General features: G+C 40.0%; 1 protein-coding gene across 1 annotated transcript in view; it reads right to left on the bottom strand.

Moving 5' to 3' along the window:
* Positions 1-24,758, bottom strand: part of DCC (DCC netrin 1 receptor) — a 957,719-nt gene that overhangs the window by 30,062 nt on the left and 902,899 nt on the right. The window contains exons 24-26 of the mRNA XM_081150263.1: positions 18,626-18,852; positions 17,139-17,255; positions 6,969-7,124 (exon numbers count right to left, since the gene is read on the bottom strand). Coding sequence (XP_081006389.1) covers positions 6,969-7,124; positions 17,139-17,255; positions 18,626-18,852 — 500 coding nt within the window. The remainder of the gene's footprint in view (positions 1-6,968; positions 7,125-17,138; positions 17,256-18,625; positions 18,853-24,758) is intronic.

Raw genomic sequence — 24,758 nt, forward strand, 5'->3', positions numbered from 1 at the left:
AAGATGCTCAGGGAAGTTAATGAGAATTTCAAGAATCTTAGTGAGAATGTCAAAGACATACAAAAAGACCAGTCAGAAATGAAGGCTACACGAACTGAAATGAAGAATAATTTACAGGCAATTAATAGTAGAGCAGAGGACACTGAGAATCAAATCAGTAATTTGGAACATGAGGAAACAAAAAAACACCCAACCAGAAGAGCAAAAAGAATCCAGAAATATGAAGACAGTGTAAGGAGCCTCTGGGACAATTTCGTATCATGGGGATGCCAGGAGAAGAGAGGGATCAGGAAACTGAAAACCTATTTGAAAAAATAATGACAGAAAATTTCCCCAATCTGGGGAAAGAAATAATCATACAAGTCCAAGAAGCTCAGAGAGTCCCAAGCAAGAGGAACTCAAAGAGGCCCACACCAGGAAACATAATTAAAATGACAAAGGCTAAGGACAAAGAGAGAATCTTAAAAGCAGCAAGAGAAAAGCTGTTAGTTACCTACAAGGGAGAACCCATAGAACTGTCAGCTGAATTCTCAACAGAAACCTTGCAGGCCAGAAGGGAGTGGCAAGAAATACTCAAAGTGATGAAAACCAAGGACCTACAACCAAGATTACTCTACCCAGCAAAGCTATCACTTAGAACTGAAGGTCAGATATAGAGCTTCACAGGTAAGAAAAAGCTAAAGGAGTTCATCACCACCAGACCAGTATTAAGAGGAAGAGGGAGGAAAAGAAAGAATACAAAATTTGAACATTAAATGCATATCTATCAGCAACTGAATCTAAAAATCAAAATAAATGAATAAGAAATCTAATGATCAAAATAAACTGATGAATAAAGTAGTACCAGAGGCATGGAAACACAGAACAGACTGACGAAACTCAGACGGAAGGGGTGGGGGGTGGGAAGAGATTAAGCAAAGAACTTATATGCTTCTTTCCATTGCCCGTGGACACAGACAACAGGGTGGTGAAGGCCTGGGATGGGAGGGACCCGTGTGGAAGGGGGCAATGGGGAGAAAATAGGGGAGACATCTGTAATACTCTTAACAATAAAGTTTAAAAAATACCTAGGGATAGAAATTTTGCAATTTTCATCAGAAATCTGCCTTAAGTAATTCCCTCTATCGAAGATTGCAATTAATTCACATCATATTTTTAAAACAGTTTTAGCCATTAAAGCAAAGGTGGGAAGCCATTTTCTGCCAAGGGCCATTTGGATATTTATAACATCATTCGCAGCCGTACAAATTATTAACTTAAAAATTAGCCTCCTATATTTGGTCAATCATTTAATTGAATTTATTGAATTTCGAGTTCCACCTGTGGTTGCCTTGGAAGGGTCAGACCAAATGATTTCGGGGCTGTATATGGCTCGCGGGCTGGTCATTCCCCACCCCTGCATTAAAGAAATAATATTTTATGAGTTTTTCTTTTCTTTACTCCTTCCATCACATTTTTCTCATTTCTCCTACATTTTTGAAATGAAAGAGATCTATGTTAATATTGTGGTCATAGCTTTAATAAAATTTACATGCACGTTTTTAGTCTTTGAAATTTAGTTTCTTAAAAACCTCAAGCTTCACATGAATTCTGATGCTGCTGTTGATTTTGGGGACCTGCTCCCATTCCCCTTCTCTTTAATGGCACTGCTCATCAGCATCTCTATAAATAAAAATTCTCTGTATGTCCAGTCCTCCATCCCCAGGTTTTCATTGGAAACACTGTGATGTGGTTCTTAGCTTTGAGGGAAGTAATGGTGGCTTGATAGTAATGGACTAGCTCTTTAGTGAAATCAATCCTCAGTACCACACAGAGTGAAAAGGAAAGTACCCAATCTAGTTGGCTAGGTGGGGAATGGAAGGGCCCATCCTCATGACTAAATGTATCAGTAATTCATAAGGGACTATTTTTGTCTTATTCAAAACAAGTTTGCTTAATACCTAATACAATGGACAAGGCACAGGTTTCTATAGACAATTCATAATTTTTATATTTTATATGGAGCAAAAGAAATGCTGTTCAGACTTAGCTGACATTTAAGACAGTGAAAACTCTTAAACAAACACAGTATCATCTGTTCCACTGGAGAGAAGCTCTCATTTCAGATGAGCCCTTTTGGCCAGTTCAGGCACCAGCTTCAGGACACCCATGTGAAACAAACTGGCTCATGACAGGACATTTAGCTGTGCTAAGAGCTCTGAAAGCAAAGAAAACCTCCATTCACCCACAAAGTGCAGCCTTCCTATAATTCAGAGAGTAAAACAAGAACCAAACATGTCCTGGCAAGGCACTCATTTGCAAAGGATGAAATAGAAATTCATTGTACAAATAGCACACAATTGCACAGCAGAGTCAAATCTCGGGGCACTTTATAGAAATTTATGTCAACACATAAATAATTGCAATGGAATAACTGGCAAATGTATTGCAAAAATGGAAATGAGGATTTTTCTTCTGTCTAAAATCGCAGTATTCGAAAGAAATAAAGCATACCAATAATTCTAAGCAGACACTTTGAGACACAAACACTTAGGCACTCATCAGTCTCAGAAGAACAGCATCATGCAATATTTCTGAGCAACCCGTTTCCTCACAAATTAGATTTCTGATAAGACCCTAGAGAAATATCCATGAACTCCACTGTGCTCCTGATATTATCTAGGCCAAGTCCCACCGTTGCTGAATTTCCAATTTGGGGCAGAGCTGGAGCAGCAAAATAACATGGGTAAAGTTAACCAGCCTTTTCACCAAGACAGTACTCAACCTGAAAGGAATAATGGAAATCATCTAACTTGAACTACTACCTGCCTGCTTTAAAGATGCAGAAATGGGGTTACCAACTTTATAGCGACTTGGCCTCAAGACCATCTGTTGGTTGAAGTTTTCAAAGCATGGCACTGTTCCTTACTTCCCAAGCACAGTTCATTTGCCCATTAAGACTAAGGTCAGAACTACGGTGCATTGGTAAGAAAAGGAAACATTTGCCCGTCAAAACTGTATAAAGATCTATGGAGATATCACCGAATCCGTGTGATGCAAATATACTACATCTTTCTTTTCATATGGTAGGAGAGAAATGCAGCTGTACCTGTGACTTCAGAGAGCACCGTATCTTTGGGGGCTGGGTGTCAGTGATTTAACTCTTGTACAACTCAAAGGTCTTTCAGATAACTTTGGAAGAAGTCTCCTCACTTGCACAAAATTTTCCTTTCCTATGTGTGCCTTTCACTGTTTCTCAAGGTGACTAATAAGACATCTCCAGGCAGAGTCATGAAATGTTTTCTGCTTGAGAGAGAACAGGGATGTTTAGTGTTCTCCAAGGCATTTAGAAACCAATACTGAATGGCTGGAAGTTAACTGTTTCTGACAGTGATTTAGAGAATATTTAGTTTCCTAGAAAAGAGGGTGCTTATTTTTTTTTCTAAGCAATCACTTGGAAACACATATTAGTTCCCATTCCTTCTGCATTGCACATAGCTCTGCTCGGAAAACCCTTGATGAATGACTAAAGATATATTTTAAAAATCCATGAAATCTTCTAGGAATTGAATGTTTATGCCTTTTGATTTTAGATGTTCAAAAGCACTCTGTTAAGAATCCTTTATTTATATAATTTTATTGTTATATTATATTTTATATTTATTATGTAATAGTTATATAACTATCTTTATTCAATAATCCCTACTTTTAAACAAATTAACAAAACAAAAAATACACAGAGGCTAAACTTTTCTTTCTTTCCTTATTCATTTCTCTTTCTTAGTAAATCTTATTTTTTAGAGCAGTTTCAGGTTCCCAGCAAAACTGACTGGCAGATACAGAGGGTATCTCTGCTCCCACATATGCGCAGCCTCTCACACTATCAGAGTCCTGTACCGGAGTGGTACGTGAGACTCTAACCACAGATACAAAACATTTTATATCTGTCCATAACCACAGATAAAAACAAGTTTTATACTAGTTCATTTATTTTTTTCCTTTTTCACTGAACTTTAACTTTTGGAATGCTTTCGCCCCGTGATTCGATGAGACAGCTCTGCATGCTGCACCAAATCAAGAAAGAAGGAAAAGAGTAAATGGGACACTGGACTTTCAGAAGGAAGCCATGCCTTTAAAAAAGGACAAGAAATTATAGAAACATACTATGAATAAATAAAAGTTAATGCCTGGCAGGGCGTGGATCAGTGGTTGAGCATCGACCTAGGATCCAGGTGATCAGGGTTCGATTCCCGGTGAGGGCACATGCCCGGGTTGCGGGCTCGATCCCCAGTAGGGGGCATGCAGGAGGCAGCCGATCAATGACTCTCATCATTGATGTTTCTCTCTCTCTCTTCCTTCCTCCCTCTGAAATCAATAAAGATATATTTAAAACAAATAAATAAAACAGTTAATTTCTAATTTAAAAATGTAGCAAACTTTGGCTCGTATCAGTCTTGCTGAAGTGAACAGGTAAAAGCCATTCTACACATGCTCCCTACACATCTTCCTTAAAGTTAGAGAACACAGATGAAATCAAGAGTTGTAGGCAGTGACCCAAAGAGAAAACTATAAACCTCTTTTCTGCTGGGGAGAGTTCATTTCAGAAGCCGAAGAAGGGAATCTTCGAATTCCCAAAGGGAAGGGCTCCGAATTCCTTGACTATAATTACCTTCCTAATTGTCCTGGGATTTGGAAGTTTTTGGTTGTGTGGCTTCCCACATTTTTTTCATTTAATTCCCTCCAACATGTTTCGAGGGACTATTTTCTCTCCAGTTTTTGCACACAACTCTATTCTGTAGATATGAGGTACAGTGAGAAAAGGGAAAATAAACCTAATTCTCTCTTGGCAGATTTTTGATGCCTTTTAATTCTAACCTTGTTGCATCTAGACAATTTATGATTTCTTAGAGTTGTCCCTGTTGGGTTGGAAAAATATAGCTTATCTCACAAATATATTTATTGCTGTTATCATCTTCTCTATTACAAAATATCTTATCTCACATGAGCTGCTGAGTCACCTGTTCTTAACTAAGAGAGCCATAAAATCGATTTAAAAACGTTGTGCTCGAAGGGAAAAAAAGTCAATTGGCACAGGACAAATCATCAGGGTATATATATAGCTTGAGAGTTTCTCCATTCCTATCTTTCTTCCAACAAATGAAATACTACTACCAGGATACAAAATGAATAGTAAAAAATTAGTTGAATTTCTGTACATCCACACAAAGCCTCAGGAAAAAATTAATATAATTTCATTTACAGTAGCATCAAAATGAACAAAATACTTAGGAACAAATTTAATTAAAAAGGAAAAGATCTGTACACTGAAAACTGTAAGACACTGATAAAAGAAACTGAAGAAGACACTAACAAATGAAGAGATAGTCCATGCTCATCAATTAAAATAATTAATATTGTTAAAATGTCCTTATTACCCAAAGTGATCTATAGATTCAATGATATTTTTCACAGGAAAAAAAAAAATTCTAAAATTTGTAAGGCACCACTATAGATCCCAAATAGTCAAACCAATCTTAAGAAAGAAGAACAAAACTGGAGACATCACACGTCCTGATTTCAAACTATATTACAAAGCTATAGTGACCTAAACAGCATGGTATTAGCATCAAATATAGATCAATGGTACAGAATAGGGAGCTCAGAAATAAAGCCATGCATATATGGTCAATTATTTTATGACAAAGGAGCCAAGAATGGGCAGGGTGGGTCAAAAGTGGGTTTAAAGTTGTTTGTATAAAAATAATACAATAATTGATAAATAATAATACAAGAACAAACACTGTGTCTTGGGTCACAACTGCAAACCTACTTTTGCTCTACTTTGTACAATAGGAAAAAGAGAGTTTCTTTAATAAATGGTGCTAAGAAAATGGAATTGTCACATAAAAGGAATGAAATCAGACCCCTAGCTTCCACCACACACAAAAACATGGATTAAGGACAAAGTTAAGGCCTGAAACTGTAAAACCCCTAGAAGAATATATAGGGGTGAGCTCCTTGACACTGGTCTCAGCAATGACATTTCGGATTTCTCACCAAACATAAAGGCACCCAAAGCAAAAACAAGCGAGTGGAACGACATCAAATTTAAAAGCTCCCACACACAAAAGGAAACCACGAACAGAAGGAAAAGGCAACCTAAGGGATGGGAGAAAATATTTGACAACCGCGTATCTGATAAGGGGCGAGTATTCAAAATACATGGAAAAAACCTCATAAAACTCAGAACCAAAAATAACCCATTCAATCCGATTAAAAAAAAAGGGTAGACGAACTGAATGGACATTTTTCCGAAGAAGACATACAAACGGGCAATCGGTACCTTACAAGGTACTTGACCTCACTCATCCTCAGGAAAACGCAAATCGCAGCCACCACGAGGTGTCACCCCACGCCCTCGAGGATGGCTCTCCCCAGAAGGACGAGCGAGGACAAGTGCTGGCGAGGGTGCCCCGCGGGCAGGCATGCCAACTGCGGTGGGCTCTGCGCAACACTGCGCAAGTTTCTGAAAAGTTACAGCTGGCGCTAGCACATAACCCAGCGACCGCGCTCCTGGGCACACCCACCCAGAGGAAGCGAGCGCCCTGTGGGCGGCGTCTGCGCTCCGGGGGGCCCGGGCGCTGTCCCCAAGGGCAAGGGCGGAGCCAGCGCGCGCCCGGCGGGTGGAGAGCGAAGGCGCGCGGCCCCGGCGCGATGGGACGCTGCTCCGCCCTCTGTGACCACCGGGTGGCCAGTGAAGCGCCGCGCTAAGGGACACGCCAAGCGCCGGCCGACGGCTGTCTCCCTGGACCTCGGAGCCCCTGGTCCCCGCCGCGCCTCCCGCGGCCGGCCGAGCGGGGGCAGCGGCGCCGGGAGGCGAGCCCGGGGCCGAGCCAGGTCCCCGCCGCGCCCAGGCCGGCTCAGCCCGCCCCCCCCCCCCCCCGAGGGACGGGGCGGGGCGTGGACGACACACCGCGCTGTGCACTGACCTTTCCCCGCTCCGAAGGCGCGGTCCACGGGCAGCGCCGGGAAGGGCACGGGCCGCAGCGCGAACTGCGGGTGCGGGAAGCCGCACGTGGGCGACGGCAGGACGCCCGGGTACTGCGCGCTCTCCAGGGCGGGCACGGGGATGGCGCTCACGGCGGCTGCAACACAGGACAGAGGGTTAATTCCCGGCTCGGTGACGGCCACTGAAGCGGTGAAACGGTCGCATGTTTACGCGGTGCGGCCCCTCGCGGGCCGGGGCGCTGCGCTCACCTCCCGCACCGGGCCTGCCCGCGCCTAGAAGCCGCAGCCGCGCCCCACTCAGCAGCCTTAGCCTGGGGTGAAGACTGCCCAGGGCCTCAAAGGAGGGTGACTACAGCCACCAAAGAGCCACCGGGAGGCTCCCTGGGGTTTTTGTTTTGTTTGTTTGTTTGTTTGTTTCTCTATTCTTTCTCTTAAGCAAGAAAAGTGTCATTAAAAAAGTTGGGTTGTTCAGACACTGAATGCGCTGTGTGGAGTGGGCCGAGGAAATGAGAATTCCTCGTGAATTTTGTGCAAGAATGTAATGCGTGTGAGAGAGTCTGGAGAGAAACAGTGAAGGTATATTCTCAACATTATACTTAGGATTTACATTTAAGTAGAAAGAAAATGCCTTCAGAGAGTCAGCACAGCGCAGCTTAGTGTCACATTAATTTAAATATGACTGTTTTCCGAGAACACCAAACTCTTTTTACTTACACTGGCTGAAGCTCACAGATGAATATCTTACACAGTATTTGCTAGGTTTAGTGACTATTGTTAACTCCATTATTCAATGCCTATTTAATTACATCATATTGTGAAATATTTACTCTAAACGTCATCAATCTTTATCTTGTATCATCTTATAAAATGTCTAGTATTCCCTATCTCTTATTAACAAAAAATAAAATGTAAGCCTTATTAATAAAATATTAAATTTAAGCCAGCTACTGGGATCATCAATTTTAGCAATACATGCCTATCTATGAAACTAATAAAGTGATTTCTGTTATATACATGATTTTAATTAATTACACCCAAATGCCAACTACTAGAGCATTTAACATGCACAGATATGCACAATTACCAAAGGAAAACCTTTCTATTTTTTATCACACTTCTATTACCCAAGTAATTCATAACCATAGATACAAATTATATTGCATTATTGTAAATTAGAAATGACATGTAGATTTAAAAACATATTTCTAATTAAAATGCATATCAATTAACTATATTAAATATACACTTTAAATCAAAAGGGCTGCTTCTAGTAAACTGGCTTTTAGAATTGCATTCCAGACTTTATTTTTCCTTGTATTTATAATACTCCTTGAAACACATATTAACATGATTATTTGAATTGAAAAATAGGCTTATTCAGAAACAAATTTTGACTGATGTGTTTGACATTGAGGACTAATTATCTTATGTAGGTGAAATGATGATTGTATTCCAAGAACTGTAAAAAAATATAAATCTTAATAGGATGAAAACATTTTTCAAAAATTATATTCATAAATGTATATAAGTGATATTGCACTGTTTCCGATTCTGTCTTACTACATGATAGTCTACAAGGTACCTTATAAAAGTACTTTACAGGTGTACCTCCTAGAAAAGGAGCCAGTGAATAGCTTGAATGATTAACAAATACTTTTAAAAGTCAGGTGGTTTCTAGAACTTTTACTTTCAACATAATTAAAGAAGAACACAATCTAGTTGTTGGTTGAAATATCATTAAAAATAACTTTGGATGAAAGTTCACAGTATAATTTTGGTCCATAATTTGGAAGGAGTTCAAATCATTGAGTCATTGCTATAAACGACTCATTGTTAAACTCATCCACACATTTATGTAGTTTCTTCATATTTAGATCAATAAAAGAAACCATTGGAAAGAACTTATGCAATAAGTAACATTCATCCATAACTATATTATATAATTGTATAAAAAAGCCTCATTCAAGCCATTAAATGATAGGATTCTAATAAAATTTTACTTTCTATACAGTTGCACAGAAATAATTGTAATGTTAACCCAGAAGAAAAAATTAGCAGTTAAAAGCTTATGCTCACATAAGTTTATAATATAAACATATAATTTGTTTATAAAGATATTATGTTGCAAACAAATAGGATAAGTTATGAGTAAAAGACAATCATAAAAATAGATGGCATTCTGGGGCAAGAATGAATTGTAGGTATCAGTTTAGGAGAAAAATGAGTGATAAGTTATTCTCTGTAAAAGGGAAGCTTCCTCATGCAGCTTGTAAATATGATGGTGAATATCAAATCAGTGGTATTTTTACGGTTTTGAGTTTATTTGAAATAGTAGTAAATTATGTCTGGCACAGATATAACAGAATATTTTCAATGTTAAATTAAAAATGGCTATGATGACATAAAGCTGCCCTAAATTATGTTTTGGGAAGACTCGAGTGAAAATCTGAGAAGAAATGGTATATGCACAATGCCTTAATAAAGATATTTTACAAAGAGTAAGTTGTGGATATACAAACACATGAACATATTCCAAAAAAACGGAAAAGAAAAGAATGACCAAGAGACTTTAACAAGAACGAGAGAGACAAGCCGGGCACCCCAGGCAGAATGATTAAAAATTCCTCAAAGAAACAGGCTACACTTTTTTTAAATCCTCACCTGAGGACAGGTTTTATTGATTTTCGGAGAGAGGGAAAAGGAGGGAGAAAGAGAAACACTGCTCGGCTGCCCCCATAGGTGCCCTGACTGGGGATGGAGCCGCAGCCCAGGCGGGGGCCCTGGCAGGGAACCGAACCTGCGGCCTCCTGGTGCCCAGGTGATGCTCCAACCACCTGAGCCATCCAGCCAGCGCGAGGTTAGAATTTTGTAGTCTTTGTGTCCCTCACAGTACAGTGCTAGAGATACGTTATAGTTTTCAAGTGAGTTAATAAGGAAAAACTTCTAAAAGTAGTATTTATAAATCTGTCTCAATTCATATTCCAGTTCCAAGTTCTTCATTAGTGAAGAAAGAAATTCTATTTGGTAAGCATGTTGCATGTTTGGCTATTGATCTGTGTACAAAATATTTGCAAATAATAGTCGTTTTAAAAATAATACTAATCTGTTGTATGTTTCTGCATCTCAAAAACTCTCATTTTATTTCCTGACATGACACTGTCAGTATTCCAAATCTTTGGTTTTAAAGTATTTTGATCCATGATTGATTTCTAATAGGGCACAGAGGTATACGCTTACTTATAGTACAGTTGTTGCAAAAAGAATCATCCTAACTTTGGATACAACACTGTATTGAAGTCCTTTGATATTTTCCCTGTAAATGTCAGTTTTGAGAGCCAGAGGCACACACTCACACTATCATTCAAAACATTCACTGTATTGCTATGTTTATGCAAAACATCTCAGAGCGACATCATCAAGCATTTTCAATAAATTTCTGCTCTGTGGCCAAAATATAACAACAACAACAACAATAACAACAACAAAATCTGTTCTCACACAGCTTGCTGACAACTGAATTTATATCTCACACTGATATACAAAGATTTTTCAAGTAGAAATCCCCTTGCCAAATTACTTAGCTCCCTGAACAGGGCAGGCTGGTATTCGAAAACTTTTACAACATTCTTCAAAATGTTAGCACTAAGTGCAACCTTTAGGAAAACTAAAGTGGAGATTACTTTTAAAGTTATGATTTAAAAAAACTGATCCCTCTGTAGATATTTCTCAAAATGATACTTGACGGAATTGAGAGAGTTGTTGAGGAGGAGAGATCGACAAATATAGTTGTAAAGATAATATTTTGAAGTGAAAAGATTTTAAGTGAAATGGTTTCTCATTGCACCTCTTCTTACCATCTCCTTTCTGCAATGACCTGTGTATAACCTGGGCTATTTGGAAATTTAGTGTCTGTTGCTTTTGATAAATATTCTTATCAACTTCACATTTTCAGGTATCCTTTGACAAGCAAACATTGCTGAATAGCATCCACAAGTATCCAAAGAGGCCACCAAAGTCCCCTCTAGGAAAAGTAAGAACATTCACTAATATATGTTCTGCATTTTTAGACATAGTGGTAAAGAGCCCAAGCTCCGGGGTCTAACTGCCTGGATTCATTATCAAGTTTGGTCACTGTTAGTGAATAAGTGTCATAGCCGGTATCTAGATGCTCCCTACCGAGTCCCATCTCATGGTATTTGCATCCTGTGGGTTCCCTGCTGTGTTTCACCTGGGTTCACCTGCTGATGAGGAGAATGCAGCAGAAGTGATGGTGTGCTACTTGCAAAATTAGGTTGGAAAGATTTCTCTCCCTCTCTCTCTCTCTCTCTCTCTCTCCCTCCCTCCCTCTCTCTCTCTCTCTCTCTCTCACACACACACACACACACACACACACACTGCTCACTATGGGAAAAGCCAAGAGTTATGTCTTGAGGCTGTGCCAGCAGACCTATGGAGAGGCACTTGGGACCTCAGTCCAAGGGACTGTGAGAAACCTACTGAGATCCTGAACCAGAACTACGTAGCTAAATACTCCTGGATTCCTGACCCCCAAAGGCTATTGACAAAATAAATGATTCTTTTATGTTGCCATGCCTTGGGGGTAATTTGCTCTGCACAGTAAAAGATAACTATATATCGACTTGGGCAAGTGACTTAAACTTTCAATTTCTTAGTTTTCTCATATGTAAAGTGGAGAAGACAATAGTGCCAACTTTACGGTGTTGAGGGGGTTAAAGAGCTCACTCACAGAGACGTGCAGCAGACTGGGACTCTTTTTTTAAGATTTATAAATTGGATATTTTCTAATAAAATTTTCTGATATATTAAGGGCAGCTAAAATTGTTTTCATTAAACAGAAATGGAAACAATGAACTTAGAAGGAAAGAGAAATGAAATCTAACAAGTGTTGTGAACTTTTGAATATTATTCATTTGCTAAACACCTTGCTAATTATTATTTTATTTAGTTTTCATATTATCATGTGCTGAGAGCATCCTGATTTTACAAATGGGAAACACAGACTCAGACAGCTTAGGAAACTCTCCAGGACACACTTGGGTGACCTTTGAACCTCTCGGGTATATTGCTTCTCCAAGAATAATGATGACTTGCATGCCTAGTATTATTTATATCCTTTTGAAGAAAGAGTTTCTGATGGTAGCATCTCTGGTTTACGAGCATGGAAGCTGTGCTCTGAGCGCCAGAACCAGAAACCTGCCCTTGGACTAGTCAATGCACTGTTGCCCCATGTTGTCACCTCAAGCTCTGAATTGCTCTATGACTAAAAAAAACCTCCAAACCTTCCCTTATTCCTAGTGTCTTTCTCTACATGAATGGTGGCCCTAAAATGATTAGCAATTTAATTTTTTATTGTTTTAACAATTATAACGCATGAATACGATTTTTAAACAGTTGAATACTTTTATAAAATTTATAGGGATACTTGGACCCAGCAATCTCATTCTTAGGTGTAGGCCAGCCTTGGATACATGTGTATATACCCAACAGAAATGCATGCCGTGTTCCCTGAAAGGTGTGCACAAGATTGTGCGCGGCGATACAGCTCATTGTGCCGCATCTTCGTTACATTGCACTATGTTCATACAGTAGGACACGATGCAGCGATGAACATTCACAAGCTAAATTGGCGCAAACAATATGGAGAATCTCTTAGGGATGATGTTGCAAGACAGAAACTTAACGCATCTGCATGATTCCGTTTATGTAAAGCTCAAAAACAGGAAAAATAATCTGTGGGGTGAGATTTCAGAAGGGCAGTTACTCCTGATGGGAGGTGACTAGTGATGGGAAGTAACCGTGAGGCCGCTTCTGACAGGGTTCTGTTTCCTGCCCTGGGTGATGGCTGGCTAAACGGCACTTTGCTTTGGAAAATCACTGAACACTACTTAGATATTCCCATTTTCAATATGTATATTATAATTACATCTGATTTCCATGAGAAATGAAGAATCAATAGAATACATATATATCTTTGAAATAATCCTGTAATGCTACAATCTTTGTTATCTCCAAGCTCTGTGTTGGTAAAGCTCTATTCAACAAAAGGAGATGGCTTCAACATAGAGTCAAAGTTGATGTTTAAAGTAAATTCTTAAGCTTTCTGATAAATACAATAGGCTTTTTGCAACTGATGTGATTGATAAGGCCTTAGATAACTATGCTGATAAAACTGTAGATCTTTATCTTGATAGAGTCGTGATGTCATTCAGTCATGTGGCAGATATTTAGCAAGCACCAATTTTGTGCGAGGTGTTGAGCTATGCAGTGCATAAATATGAAGATGGATTAGATAATGTGTTCCTTATCATGTACTTCACAACTTTTCAGAGGAGAGATTTGGACTTGAATACCTAAGAATATGAGGCAGAGCTTGTGTAATGCCACAAAAGTTGGAAAAACATGCTATTCAAATATGAGAAAGGAATGGATGGAGTAATCATAAAAGAGTTTATGAGATCTCGAATCAGCATCTGCTCTGAAAGATGCACAGAACTTTGTTAGGTAGAGATAGGCACCAAGCCATTCCAAAAGGAAAAAGTGTTCAGAAGGGAAAACAAATAAAAAGCAATGTATATCAGTGGACTGGCAATTAATCTAGCTTGGTGAGAGTCTAGGGCATGCATCGAAGGGCATAGCAGCAGGAAACTGGAAATGTAGACGCGAATCTGCTACGCTGAGGAGTTTGTGCTTATTTCTCTTGGTAGACACTGGGCAGCCATGGGGCAAATTCATGGAATGCAATGTCGCGTTTAAGCTGTTTTAGGAAGAAATCTGGCAAGCAGGGTGCAAAAGAGTCTGGAAGACACTAGGGATAGGAAGACTAATTATGAAGCTGTTCCGACAGTTCAGGTGTGAGGTCACAATGAATAAAATAAAAAATATAACTCTTGGGAATGGGAAGGTAGCCCAGGATTCAAAAGACACTGTGGAAGGAAAATCAATCAGAATGGAAACTTATTGGATGAGAAAGTTATATATGGGACAAAAAGGCCCACAAAGACTCTGAAGCACGATGATTTTTAAAAAGAAACTACAATAGGTTGGTACAGTTGGAACTTAGTGACAAGAGGAAAGTAACTGGAGGAAAAAAACAGAGGCAGCTAAGCGTACATAGTCTCTCTCTGTAGTGAACTGAATAAAAAAAGAAAATAGAACAATGGCTTCACAGAATATGACAGCTGGGAGCGTAATGATTAGAGCGCAGAACACTGAAGCCAGACTGTCAGCATCCAAATTCTGGCTCTGCTGCTAACTCCCTGTGTGAATGCAAGCTATGTTCTTAACCTCTCCAAACCTCTGCTTGCTTATCAGTAAAACAGGAATAATAATAGTAGCTACCCCATGAGTTGAACAGTTGGCATTCATTACAAATTCTATGTATGTTTTTGCACTTACTATATAGTACAACTGAGAGATGTGCTGGAGTATAGAGGAAATAGGATGTACAGTAAGTAGAAAGAAACAGCCATTAATTCATTCACTTGAAATTGTATCCATTGCGGGCCTACCATGTGCCAGGCTCTGTTCTGGGTATTGAGGATACAAAGTAATCAAAACAGGCAAAGTCTCTGCCTTTGTATAGATTGCATTAAAATATAGGAAACAAATAATAAATACATACACACAAAAATGCAAGTAGGGTGGTCAGACACAATGAAGGAAAATGATGCAGAACGAAGGGGGCTGAGAGTGACCAGAGATTCTATGTCGGGCAATATAGGGAAGTCCTGTGTGTGGTAGTCGTGGCTGAACACTGACTTGAGTGCTATGAGGCAATAGCCATGAAAATATCTATGAAAAGAGATCCCAGGCAAAGAGAGCAGCGAGTAAAAAGTCCCTGAGTTGGAAATGTGCATGATTATCCAAAAAGCAGAGAGGGGGACTATGTGGCAATGGGTCACAGAGAGTTCGAGAAATGGGTCACAGAGAGGAGAAGCAGAAGATGGAGTGAGGGGCAAGGCCAGAGGCTGGACCACCCGGTGCCTTTTAAGACATGGTAAAATCACTGGATTTCGCTCTACCTGTGCAGAAGTCAAGAGGAGCAACACAAAGGATATCTTTCAATATTTGTATACTGAAAGGCTAATGTGGGGACAACTCACTGTAGGGCCAAGAGCTAAAGGAAAGAAAGCAGTTACAAGCTTACGGTTATCGTCTATTATCTGTAAGAGATGGCGGTGTCGTGGATGAGGGGTGGTCAGAGTTGGACAGGTATTGAAAGCAAGAACTATAGAATTTGGTGCAAGACTGAATTTGGAGTGTGAGAAAATCTGAATGAAGAGGCACGAAATTAAAGTTCTGAGCAAGAGTAAATGAATCGGCAGTGGTGCCATGTGTGGACCGGGGAGAGCAGGAGGAAGATGGAGTTGGCAGCTGGGGGCAGGATTTGGGGAAGAGCGAGGGTCTCATTTTGAACACAGACGGCCTGCTCATTCCATAGCCACCTGGAGACGCTGAGTCAGCCCCTGATATGGAGGTTGATGTGGATCCCGGGAAGGGGGTAAGCTGGAGATAAAGCTTGGGATCCAGGAGCATTTTCATGGCGTTAAGACCACTGGGACGAGATGATCATCTGAGAAGCTGGTGTAGACAGAAGAGAGGAGCTTGGGGCCTGAGCCCTGGGGCACTCTCTGATTCTTGGAGATTGGGAAAAAGAGGGGGCACACGAACAAATACTGAGAAGCAGCGGCCGTGGGGTAGGAAGGAACCCAGGAACACGCAGCATTCGGTAAGCGAGGGTGCTGAATAACACAGGGCTTGTGAGGGCGTTTGTATGTGACTGGAGGGAAAACCGATGATACAGAAAGGGCAGGAAAGGGGGCAGGAGAGTCCGTAAGAGGGTGAAAAAGGCACGTCCACGTGAGACAGAGCTCGCCTTAATTAGAAGGACAAGCGGATCGACTGGGTTTGATGGGAAGACAGGGATACCATTTCCGAACGCTTCTCTCTCCTTGCTGATATGAGAACCAAGGAAAGGGGTATTGGTAGTCTGAAAAGCGAGAACAGATATAAGACACTCATCTTACAAAGTGAGACAATTAATGACTACAGAAATGCAGCGGCATTTCCAAATAGATGACAGCTCCCCTGGGGGTTGTGGCCGGAGACGCCCAGGAAGCAGGCTGTGTGTCTTTCTCTAGGGTCGGCTGTCAGGGCTGGTGGTGAGAGTCGGTAGAGGAGCTGATTTAACCAGGGCTGCATTTTTTTTTTTTTTTTCAGATGATATGATGGGGAAGGAGGACAAGGGAGATGAGGGTGTTTATAAGGGACTAGAAATAATAAATGATGACGGATTGGAAGCGGAGTTTTGGATGAAAATGAGAACACGAGGTGACGAGGAACACTGGGAAGGTGGCAGAGTTAATGGATCGGAGGGCGTAGTGAAATTGAAGAATGGTGGGCAAAGGGGAAATCAAATAGGGGAGCGAGAAAGTAATAAGGGGCTAGGAAAGGGGATGATAGAAACTGACAACTTGTAGGGGGCGCGATTATTGGTTTTGTATGTGACATGGAATTGATGTGCTGTGGTGGGAAAGAACCGATATCATTTCAGGTAACACAAGGGAACTAACAGTCTAGGGCACTGGATGGATGGTCGGCATGGGTATCGTAATTACCAAGATTGATCATAGGGGTAATTGGAAAGGAAGTGATCCACAGATACTAATATCTTCAGTAAACATGGGAGTATGCCAGAGAACTTAACAAGAAGGGGGGAGTGAGGGAGTGAGGGTCTGTCAATACTTGCTTCAAGGGTGCTAGATTATTTAAGTCTAAAAATTGGACCCATTAAACAGTAAAAAAAAAAAAAAGCTATGAAGGTGATCATTAGATAAGTTCAATAATATTGACAGAAATTTCAACTCTTTTTATGTCAACTCATATTCTTTTCAATTTCTTAAATATGTAGCTAACTGCTTGCCGTAACATTTCATGGTGTGTAACAAATACAGTAACGGAGTGAAAATTCTGACTTCTGCTTGTCAATAATGTGGTTTTAGGCATTCTTCGTTATGTCCATTTGCCCAGAAGGATCAGAAGAGACTTCAATCATTTTTTGATAATTAATATAGAAAAGATACAAACAGAACCCGCTTCATTCCCTCATTGCGGTGCCGGCCTTTACTCACCGGGGTTGCTGGACTGGCCTTCCATAGGAATCATGAGTTTTGCCCGGGTGGCTCGCCGCGCAGCCAGCGACCTCTCCAGAGTGGACATAGAGCTTCCTGCTTCTTCAGTGTCTTGACCTAAAAGAAAAACAGAGCTCCTGAGAGACGCTTCCTTCAGTGATTCAACACTTCATATCATTTCTAGCCAGGCAGGCCAATACCTTTTTCATTTGATTAATGTATTAAATGATAATACCTAATTTCTTATTACTCAAGCAATACACCCTCACTAATAAAATTCACCTTCACCTCATGACCCAGAAAACATAGCCAGGAGGAAGGGACAGTGGGGAGGGACAGGTAAACATGTGTCTGAACAGACTGTGGCCGCTCCTTCTGTCCCGTCCGTCACTCAACTTCACTGCACGGTGCTACAGGACTTACAGAAAGATTGCGACCTCGGCCTTCAGAGCCAAAAGTCTCGCTAGCCATGGGGAGGAGTCTTTAAGTTTCACATCGTAGCTTTTAACAGAACTGAAATGCATTTAATAACTGAATGTGACACAAAAGTTAGGGGCTCTGCTTGAGATATTACTTAAGGTCTAGAAAAGAAGACTCAAAAACTCATAACTGAAAATCAGTAACTGGAGCCCTTGTTTAAACAATTCGAGGCAGAAAAAGTCTAGTTATTCAGGTACACATTTAAACAACTAAAATACTTTTATTTGGTTTGAAAACAACAGCTACTCATTCTACAAACACAGCATGAGTGGACGAAGAGGTTTTCTGAGGCCAGTACTCGGTTGATTCCCCAACATCCCATAAGCATTTAAAACTATGAGGACCCACAGGAGGTGAAATATCTCACCACCACTTTCTAGCTTTCCCACTTATTCCTGGACATGGGTTGTTTTGCACCATTTTATTATACAGTGGGGTTTTCTCCAGATCACTTTGTATACTTACAGGGTGACTTCATTGAACTAGGCTAGTGATCGTATCAGTGTGATTGCGTGTGGATGAGAGGAGATCTCGGTGGTAATCAAGGCAAAGTAACAGAATGGTCAATGTTTTCATATTTCAAATGTCCTCGATGTGGTTTTTTAAAGCAAAGAACTGACAGTAAATTTAAAAGCAACTTTCAGTTATCCGCAGACATAGGGCACTACAAAGTGTGCAATGGCTTCAACTTTTATCGCCTTGACAAACGTTTGCTCAAGATTTAACAAAAAGCAATCTATTCATTGAGGCTTTACATTACAATATTTCCCAACGGTATCATTCCTACCTCTAAAGGTTTCAAGAAGCACTGCAGTGATTAAAGGCAGACAACAGGGTGATGGGATAGAAAGTAAACCAGGTTAATCAGCCAAATTTATATCATATTATTTTCACTATTGGTAAATAACTGTAAATTAGTGGGAAGGATACCTCCACAAGAGAGAGTGGAGAACACCCCTGTGGGCCCAGAATGGGATGTTTTTCCTGATGGCAGAGGAGAGAATTACCTGAATGAGAGGTGCTTTTGCTCCCCATTTGGGTTTCTGACTGGCTGTGACTGACTGGTGTGAGCTCTTGGCAACTTTGGATGGGGGACTCCCTTCCCGCAGGGTCAGTGCCTGACGGCTTCTCGATGTTCTTCATCTCCATTTCCTCATGATGTATCCAAAGGTCAGGGGGCCGGAGGTCCTTCTGGCTGCCCTTCCTTTTGCCAACACTGTGGGTGGCCCGTTTCCTATGGAGCAGAATTAGAAGGCAAATGTGAGCGCCTCTCTTCAACAGCCCCACCTCTCTTTTCTCTGTCAATTCAAGTTAGAAGCAGGGAAAGGAAACAAAAGCACTCCCAGGAGGAAACCTGTGAAATCCAGGAATTGGCAGGCTTGTCTTGGCAGCTTTTCCTCTTTTCCCAGGAGCTTTGCCACATTACAGGAGACGTGGTGCTGAATCCCCAGGGCCTCAGTGGCCTGCCAAAGAGAGCCTTCCTCCAGCCTCCCGGGCTGCAAATTCCAGCACAAGCTGACAATGGGTTAGATGGAGCCATATGCCAATCTTTGGAGCTAGGCATAAGGTACCTGACTGTAACATCTGCTTACGAGATAAATGAAGGGACTATTTTGAAAGGGCAAATAGAAATAAAAAGGCCAGAGTCTGTGCCAACAGCCAAGATACAGGCTTAGAAAGAAGTCTGTACCTCAGCTGTATAATTCAATGTGCAATCGGGAAGCTTGCTCTTTGGAGACAAAAGACTGCATGAGGACATTCTTAGGACAGGAAAACACATTACCTTTGGAGTGACTAAGGTCTGATTCAAGCGCAGTAAGACCTATCCTTTTGAAAAGAAAAGAACACACTTTGGAAGTGTGCTTCAAATGCCTCTTATTTTACTCAATAAGAATTTTGCAATTATACATTTATTTTTCAGCGGTCATCTCTCCTTGGGCCTAGTGAGATTCAAATGATTCCTGCATGCTAAGTAAAGTAGCACGATGCTCATGCTAGGCATTCTCTGCAGCAGGGGTCAGTAAACGATGGCCTGCAGGCCAGACCCACCCACTGCCTGCTCTGGTAAATAAAGTTTTATTGGAATCCTGTCAAGCTCATTCATTTTTTGCACTGGAGTGTTGAGTACTTGCAACAAAGACATGGCAAACAAAGCCTAAAATGTTTACTATTTGGCCTTTTTTTCAGAAAGATTTTTCAATCTCTGCTATATAGTTTTATAACATTTTAAATCTCCACTTGGACCTTCTACTTCTTTTAAAATAATCTCTCTTCATAAGACAAACTTCAGACAGCTAAAATCTCTTTTGACACAAGCCCAGAGAGGTACCCCCTTCTCACTTTCCTCACTTGCGGTGGTTTGCAAGAATAACTGTTTTTATCCTTGTTAAATGGTTCAAACTATTCTCAGTGAAAACTCTTTGTAACCCTGCAAGGCCACTGAGAGTGGCTTTGTTTTCCCAACTACTGAATAAGATGCTTTGCACATATTAGGCAATTAATAAATGTTTAATGGTGTGATTTGTTAAGCGTTCCTTAATATTCTTTCATTTGTCTTTTTTTGAAGCATGCAGATGAGAACCCCAGACTTAATATCCATCTAGTAGTTTATGAGAAAAATAAGGCAGTGTTTTCTGCTCTAATATTTCCCCCCAAAGTACCTGCACTTTACTGATCTCCTGGTAGCAAGATCATACTGACTCTAGACAATGGCCTGTAGAATAATCCCTTCTTGACTATGTGTCAAAAACTCCACTAAATACTGGAAATGCAAAGATAGGTGAGACATTGGGAGCTTAATAAATGAATGGCATGGCTCCTGGGAATTTGTGCATTTGTGGAATAAGGAGCCTGCACTTGGACATGGTGGGTAGAAAGCTGAAAAAGTGGAGGGGAACAAATCACAGGAGGCTGTGCCTCCAATAGAAACATTTTTAATAATATCAGTAAGTCTGTGGGGAACGGCAAAAAGATTTGTAGCTCAAGAGTTAACATTAGATCTGTTACTTTGTATAATGCAGATCACATACTCAGCACATAGTAATTATTTGAATTAAATAATACAAATATTTCATTATTGACTTGAGTATTTTTTAAGATTTTTTAAAAATTGATTTTGAGCCCGGCCAGGCGTGGCTCAGCGGTTGAGCATCGACCTAGGATCCAGGAGATCAGGGTTCGATTCCCGGTCAGGGCACATGCCCGGGTTATGGGCTAGGCAGCCGATCAATGACTCTCTCCTCATTGATGTTTCTATCTCTCTCTCTTTCCCTCCTTTCCTTTCTCTGAAATCAATAAAGATATGCTTAAAAAAAATTGGATTTTGAGAGAGAAAGGAAGAGAGAGAGAAATATCGATGTGAGAGTGAAACATTGACCGTATATCAAGTCAGTGACTGGGGCATGTGCCCTGCCCAGGAATCAGTCGGCAAGCCTTCGGTGCACAGGACAACACCCAACCAACTGAGCCACACCGGCCAGGGCTTACAAGTATTTTTTGCAAGGTTCTTTGATTCTTTATTGGCCCACCTCTTCCTTAGTTTGCATATAACCTGGGGACGTGAATGGGTAAGAACCAACATTGGGTATTTATTTTATTCGAATGTGCCCTTTGAAGTTCTAAAATACTATTATCATTTCAGAGGTTCTTTTACCACATTGTAAGGTTCTTTTACCACATTATTAAGTTCCCACTCTGTGCTTAGGAATCCTCTGCTCAGGTTGTTCACGAGAGGTAGACAGATAGCTCTGTACTAATTCTCATGGTCAGACAGACCTCTGCCCAAAATCTAAAGGGAGGTTGAGGTGGGGACACTCTGCCCCACTGGGAATTTAGGGAAGGCTGCGGGAAGGAAGAAGGCCTGAACTGAGGTAAAAAATAATTACAATTTAACTAGGAAAAACATATATTGAGAAGTATAAATACCTTCTCTGAATCCTCCATCCAAATCCTTTCCAAGGTTTCAAATTCTCTACACTAATTTTTTTTATTCTACTAACTGCTATTGAAAAAAAGCATTAGAAACCCAGGGAAAACATGTCTTAACTACTCAAATAAACCTGTATTTTCTGAGATGAAATAAAGACATATTGGAGTCCTAAGTGGTTGACAGTTAAAATCTCTGAGTGGTGTATGCTGAAAAATGATTAAAATGTTAAAACTTTAAAAATCAGTGCAAGTGATCTATAGTAGTTAAAGTATAATAGATTTCATTTAAGAGTTTAAACATTTGATCCTGAGTACTGAAAATAATTATTTTGGTCAAGATCAGAATGTGTTCTAATATTCAAAACCTGCTGAGTACCTGTCCAATCAAATAGGAGGTTTTGTCAACTGGTGATTCTATCAGGTGAATCTTGAATTTTATTTATATATTTAAATTTAATGTATTCAGACAAATTGTTAATTATCTATAACCATGTGTCTTGGATTCCCAGGATAATCTCAATGTCAAATATGTTGTCGTTAGTGTCTATGTTACATTATAAATGATCAAACCATGTTCTATATTGGGGCCACAAAAATGTTATTACTTCATTAAAAACACTGAACACCTCCCATCAATTAAAGCTTTCATAAAACATTTTTTCTATATTATGATAGTCTATAATCCCACTAATTCAAAATGTGTTAGGGGCATCTCTTCAAAGTAGTAGAAAAATTTAAATTAATAACTAAAAAGAAATACGAAATTAGTTTTATTTCATATTAGTTTGAAGCTAAATGCTGCTATATGTTTCTATAATTTAGTAGCATTCCATGGGGAATTTCAGTGTTTACAAGGTAGAGGGGATATTAAAGTATTTAGTCCTATTTCTCATTTGAGGAAACCAACAGAATTAGCTCTTCCTTTAGGTTTAATTAAATACCATTAATTTAATTAAAGAAGTGGTAGAATCAGAACTAGATCTTGGGTTCTAACTTCTGTCAGTTATTTTATAGCATAAAAATAAAATCTTACAAACTAGAATGTGAGTGGACCAGCAACCTACCTCATTATTACATATGAGGTGTATATAATAAATCACATGAGTATGATTAACCACAGGATAAAATGCATAGACAATAACTTGAATGAGCTATTTACGACAGTACACGCACATATATTCCATATCCATTTGAATTCAATTAAAGTCCCCCAATAAAACACAAGTAAAATTTACATTCTCAGCACTCCCAGACAGAGAGATATTGAAGAAGCCCATGAATGGGTTTCCTACTTCACCTTATTAATTACATTAAACTCCCATTTTTTCTGAGAGCCCTGTAAGGGACAATATTTCTGTTTCAAATTGGAATTGATCTTGCTTTCATCTGAATTACTTAATTTGTTCTAAAGGGCTCAGTGATGGTGGTATCAGGGAAAGGAGTCCTAGATGAAATCAAGAAAAACTAAATTAAAACTCAGAAATATCTAGAAGGAGAAACTTCTTTTTCTCCTTTTTCTGTTAACATATATAAAGAGACAAAGATGAATGCCAATGGTCTGTGACTGAAGAAAGATACATGAAGAAGCACTGTGAAAATACGTCCAGTAAATATTAAAAGACTCTGGGAGGAAGGGGAGGCATACAGACACTCTAAATCTGCTCTCTTTGGGTTTTTGGTTATTGATGGAATGATTTGTGCTTTTGTTCATTCCCTAATTTTAAAAACAAGTCACACCCAGGCCCCAGCCTCTACTCTTTCTAAATAAAATCTGTAAGCTCTTAACAAAATGTTTGGTATGGAATTTAAGATAATTTGAAAGTTTCTCTAACTAACATCAAATCCCACCTTTGCTCATTGAGAAGACTGGCATTTTCTCTGTGGAGAAACAAAATACGTCCAGTACTCCTGTTGATCAGGTCCACAGAACCCTCAAATATCCTTCTTGCAGTGATAAAAGTGAAAAACACACACAAAATACCCTGCTACATATGGTTTAGCTAGTCAACTTTAATTTAGTGGATTCATCGATGTTTTTGAAAACTATCGTGAAACAGGCCAAGTTGGGCTTGGTGTCTTCCTCACTTCCATGTCTGTGACTCTGTCACTCTGCTTCAGAGACCCACACCGTGGTGTCCCACCATTCTACATTAGCACAGCCCTTTTCCTGGGAATGCTGGACCAAGAGATCCTTCACTGCTTTATTCCATTTTGGTTCTTTCCCCAGAGCTTACTAAGTACCCAGTACTCAGGAAGCTCTGTGGGTGACTCTCAGTTCCCAGAATGCTCACACATGAGGCCAGCCTTGTTAAGCTCTAGTTTCTTGTTTGGGCACACTGGACCAGCACACCAGCTATCACCGACTTGAAGACAGTCCAATCACGTGAATGCAGTTGGATACCAAATTTTCCCTGCATACACACACACACACACACACACACACACACACACACACACACACACATATACACACACATATGTTACATATACACACACACACACATATACACACACATATATACACATACATTAAATACAAAAAATACATCTACAGCCCACCCTATGTAACTTTCTTCAATATGTACCTATTCCTGTATCCTGTTTCTAAACACCTCACTTCAAGATGCTGGAAGACTCACTACAGATCAACAAATATGGTCACAGGATTTTTAAAAAGAGAGAGAGAGGCTGAGGTATTACCAAGGGAAGAGGGAAAATCATTTGCTAGAGAATCTCTCTTAAAACTTTGAACATCAGTGCAAGTGAACTATGGTAGTTAAAATAGAGTCAATTTCATTTAAGAGTTTAAACATTCGCTCCTCAGTACTGAAAAAATGCCACATCAGCAAAAACACTAACAAGGAAAGGGCCTATAATAGCCAATCCAGTGAGAAAGTACAGCTGAAAGGGACTTATCAGGATGGAGTTGAAGAAGTACTAGATTAGCAAGACGCAGAGGACAACCTGGAGGTTACTGCTGATTCCCACAACTGGCTGACACAAGGTTAATATGCCGGTTAGGGGGTATTGCTGGAAAGGGATGAGCTGAATTAAAACTACCTTTCCATTCTAAACCGTGTACTTTGATGTCTCATGCTCTGCTTGTGCTAGAACGTAGAGGTGCATAATATGAAAATACTTTTAAACCCCTCAATTCTTACAATTTCCTGAGAATCAACTATAGCCAGGAAATATGAACCATTTTGATTGCCT

This window comes from Miniopterus schreibersii (assembly GCF_964146895.1).
Source record: "Miniopterus schreibersii genome assembly, chromosome: 10".
Classification (NCBI taxonomy): Eukaryota; Metazoa; Chordata; class Mammalia; order Chiroptera; family Miniopteridae; genus Miniopterus; species Miniopterus schreibersii.